At 42.0% G+C, this 4,482-nt stretch overlaps 1 protein-coding gene across 3 annotated transcripts; it reads left to right on the top strand.

The window, feature by feature from the left end:
* The first annotated feature begins 219 nt into the window (after positions 1-219).
* Positions 220-3,999, top strand: LOC123409876. Of its 3 annotated transcripts, none has more exons than XM_045102744.1 (3): positions 220-380; positions 510-731; positions 3,554-3,999. In XM_045102744.1, exons 1-3 carry the CDS (start codon positions 251-253, stop codon positions 3,664-3,666), a joined length of 465 nt encoding a protein of 154 aa, XP_044958679.1. In that variant the 5' UTR covers positions 220-250; the 3' UTR covers positions 3,667-3,999. The 3 variants fall into 3 exon arrangements, with proteins under 3 accessions (XP_044958679.1, XP_044958681.1, XP_044958680.1); XM_045102746.1 differs by having other exon boundaries at positions 525-731; XM_045102745.1 differs by having other exon boundaries at positions 222-380; positions 3,566-3,999.
* The last annotated feature ends 483 nt before the right edge of the window (positions 4,000-4,482 follow it).

Here is a 4,482-nt window from a genome sequence, read left to right on the forward strand (position 1 = left end):
GTCTCCCATCCACGGAAATGGCCAGTGGAGCTTGGGAGAATATCTGGTGCACCTGTGTCTGTGGTGCTACCTGTGCACGTCTGTGGTGCTACTGGTGCATATCGAACTCACATTGCACATTTTAAAATTATTAAAAAATTATGAAAAACATAGCATATTCACAAAACAGCAAGTAGGTTGTCCTCGCCGATCTCGCCGGCCGGCTATAAAATGCTGCCGCCTTGGAGATGGGAGATCAACTAATTAAGCCATGTACGGCATGAAGAGGTGCATTGGGACGGCCATCCTGCTGCTGCTTTGCCTCCACGCCACAGCGGAAGCCCGCCGCCTGTCCCCGTCCCCCGGCGCCGGCGTCATCCGGCTTCCGAGCAACGGCAGAGGTTCGTGCATGCACGCACCTCACCTCACCTCACCTGGTGTTAGTTATACACATACACATAACACATGCCGGTTCCTTCTACTTGATTTATTTATTGTTTACGGCAGATAACTAACTAACTGTAGTGCAGTGATGGCCCCCCCAGGTTATCCTACGTATACATGTCAACTCAGGGATTTCTGTCCAGATGGCTATTACTGGTGTTGCGTCGGCATGGGGCTCCCTCTTCCCCGGTGCGGATGCTTCAGTAAGATAAGTGTTGGCCTTACTGATCATGCAATTTCGGCGACGAAGAGCTCAGCGAGGAAGATCGACGAGGAGAAGACAACGCCAAGGAGCTTCCAAGACCAAGGTGTGCCATTAATTTCGGCTAGGCATGATCCCTAAAGAGTTGATTAGGAACGATTAATTTAACTGTTGTGTCTTTTTTATTTTGAATAAAAGGGGTTCCTTCCCTGCTCCATTTTATTGAAGCATCGAAACAGATAGTGTTTACAGCCCAAATATCCAGCATAACATCTCAAACTCGCAAACTACCAGAATAAACGAACCATTTGAAAGCAGGAAATTCAGCTACAGCAGCTAGCATCATATAGTACAGACGCAATTATCTCATAGTTTTAGTACTAGGCCTACGACCAAGCGATGCGCAACAATTCTTCCTTGAATTTGTCCAGCTTAGCAACGAACTGACGAAGAAGCTCCTCCTGTGTGGCGTCGCAGAGCATAGCCCAATGTCGAAGAAAAGCTCACAGTTTCACAAGGACGCAAGCTAGACTTCTCCATGAATGACCCTGGAAACAAAAGTCATTCCTCAGTCTCCACAAGCTCCACAAGGAAGCCGCAACAATCATATTTTGCACAGGTAGTTTCTTATTTAGTTAGCACAAGGCACAAACGTCTTTAAAACAGAAAATGTCATAATCTGGAAAAGAAATAGAGAAAGGTTTCCACACACATCTAGCCACCACACAATCAAAGAATAGATGCACCGATTCCATTTCTTTACAGAACAGACAAGTAGGATCATTAACAGTCCTACGCTTTGCTAAATTGTCCCTGGTCAGGACCTTGTTATACACACACATCCATAATATATAGAAACACATGAATCTTTTGAGGGCAAAGAATTTTCCACAGTTTTTCCCCAATGGCAGAAACCACTCCCCCAAAATTGATAGTATGATAAAATGATTTAACCGAGTATACTCCATTCTTTTCTAACATCCAGATTGGAGTATCTGGAGCCTCTGTTAAGTGGACAGTTTGAACAATCTCAAGCAGCTGGTTCCATCTAATTAACCCATTATAATCAACACATCTCCTAAAAGAAAGTTTGAGATTAACAGCATCCCATACTTGCGAGATGGTGCATTCAGACTGGTTACAAATGGAAAACAAATCCCAAAACTGAACTTTGAGGGAAGAATCCCCAAACCACACGTCATGCCAAAATTTGACACTCTCCCCATTACCAACAACCCACTTATAAAAATTCTTCGAGGCATTTAGTGCCCAAGTTACATTCTTCCAAAAGGAGGAGCCATTGTCAGCTTTAGCCCAAAAGATATTGGGGGAAACATTGTTATATTTGAAAGAAATAACTTTTTTCTAATCTTTAGGTTGTGGATCAGATAACCTTCTCCCCAGGAAGCTAGGAGAGCCATATTTAATTCTTTTAAGTTGGGAACCCCCATGCCCCCAAAAACTTTCTTCCTGGTAATCAGGCACCAATTAGCCAAATGATACTTGTGTTGGTCACCTACATTCTCCCAGAAGAAATGGGCCATCTGGGAATTAATAGCATCTATCGCCCTTTTAGGGAACCTAATCACAGCCATCAGGTAGGCAGAGATACTAACTATACAAGCACAAAGCAGTATTAATTTGCCTCTGTAAGATAGATGTTGACCCAGCCAACCAGAAATACAACTAATAATCCTATCAATGATAGGTTGCAGATCCTCTCTACGTAATTTGTCAAAATGAAGGAGAACCCCCAAGTACTTGATGGGAAAAGAACCAATCTTGCAACTAAAAATCTTGGCAAAAGATTTAGCAACCTCTTCTTCAATATTAATGGTAAGAAGGTCACTCTTATGAAAGTTAATCTTCATCCCGGATAGGTTTTCAAAACAGGACAGAATCCATTTGAAATTTCTGGCTTTGTCTTTGGAGTTAGCCAAAAAAAGGAGAGTGCCATCAGCGTATTGTAGACTGACAATCCCTCCATTAACCACATGAGGCAGAAGCCCCGAAATCAAATTCTGTTGAGCAGCTTTAAACAACATTTTGGAAAACATATCAGCAACTAGGTTGAAAAGAAGAGGAGACAGAGGGTCCCCTTGTTTAAGACCCTTACCACCCACAAAATAGGGGCCAGTCTCATCATTAATATGGACACTGAATGTACTCTTTAGAATTACACTTTTGATCCAGGAAATCCACCTGGTCCCAAAACCCCTAGATCTGAGCATGTCAAAAAGAAATTCCGAGCTCACCCTATCATAGGCTTTCTCATAATCTAGTTTGAGCACAAGCCCTTGAGTTTTGGATCTCTTAATCTCATGGATAACTTCATGGGCCAATACCACACTCTCCAAAATAAATCTACCTTTAATAAAGGTAGTTTGGTTTGAGGAGATCAGTCTATCCCAACAGGGGATAGTCTGGTGGTCATGTCCTTAGTAAGGATCTTAACTACACAGTTTCCCAGACTAATAGGTCTAAACTTCTTCATATCTTTAGCATCTACTTCTTTGGGAATTAAAACAATGATGGCAAAGTTCAGTTTATAAATATCAAGATTCCCCATTTTTAAATCCCTAACCATGGCCATGAAATCATTTTTAATCAGATCCCAAAAAACCTGATAAAACAGGAAAGAAAGACCATCAGGTCCTGGTGCACCATGTGCACAGGAATTTAAGATGGCATTTTTAATTTCTTCTTTAGAAAAATCTTTCTGCAACACTTCATTTTCCTCCTGTATCATCATCCTTCCAAAAGATTTTTATAGAAGGATGTGGCAATCCCCAACATCTTTTTAGTAGAGTGAACAGGGCCATTGTCTCCATTAAGTTCAAAGAGGTGATTCTTTCTATGTCGATGATTAGCTAAGGCATGGAAATTTAACTGTTGTGTCACCTAGATGTAGTAAATAACCATGCGCAGTGATGACCTCAGGTATTCCTACTCCTACTGATGGTGGTGATACTGTCGGTTCCGTCGTGCAAGTAGCCCAAGAAATGTTTGGTACGAGGGAAGAAGGACAGAAACCTGAATGAAGACAAAAAGGAAGAAAAAGAAGCAGAAATTACTGGGGGCGGGCAATCCTCATCAAGTTAAAGTCTTATTATTCACCTGGGAGGGACTATGCATTATTATCTATTATTTCCGAGACTGTCGCTGGGAGTTTGTGTGTGCTAGTCTATGTGACCAGCGATGGCATTCTGTTTTTGTGATTGTGTGCGGGCCATCCTGCGTGATGTCTTGTATCTCTGAAACTATCTTGTGTTTGACAGCGTGAGAATTATAATTCAGTTACTTGTGTTTTGTACCTTGTGTCTAATAATAATATTCTAATGAAATGAAGAAAGTCTGTGTGTTTTCTAGTTAAATGTTTGGCACTATTCATTCTGCTCTTAAGGTTTTGGAAAAGAAGGCCAGATTGGCCATTTGTTGGATTAAAACCTGAATACCTAATTTGCAGAGATTTAATATCTATCGTAGCAGTACCAAGGCTTCCCGTGGTATTCTGCACACTAAATTAGTTCTGTAGAAATCCTATATATTACGGAGAAATTATACCATCTTTTTTCTGCGAGACATTCTTGCTCAGCTTTATTCAAACTGTCACAACATTTTTGGGATAAAATTTAAATCTCTGGGTTGGCCTAACGAAACATGTCGGTCAAACCCAAGTGAAAGCGATAGGAATATATAGGATCCCTATCAGGACTAGATCGCAGGTTCTATGGGTGGAAGGGTGGTTGGCGTGGCGATGGGCGTGGCTGGTGCCGTAGTCGCGCAAGAGAGAGGAGGAACCGGGGCGGCTAGGGTTAGGGTGCCGGCTCCTGCTAGGAGCCGATCAAATAGATTAA

Source organism: Hordeum vulgare, chromosome 7H (genome assembly GCF_904849725.1).
Source record: "Hordeum vulgare subsp. vulgare chromosome 7H, MorexV3_pseudomolecules_assembly, whole genome shotgun sequence".
Taxonomy (NCBI): Eukaryota; Viridiplantae; Streptophyta; class Magnoliopsida; order Poales; family Poaceae; genus Hordeum; species Hordeum vulgare.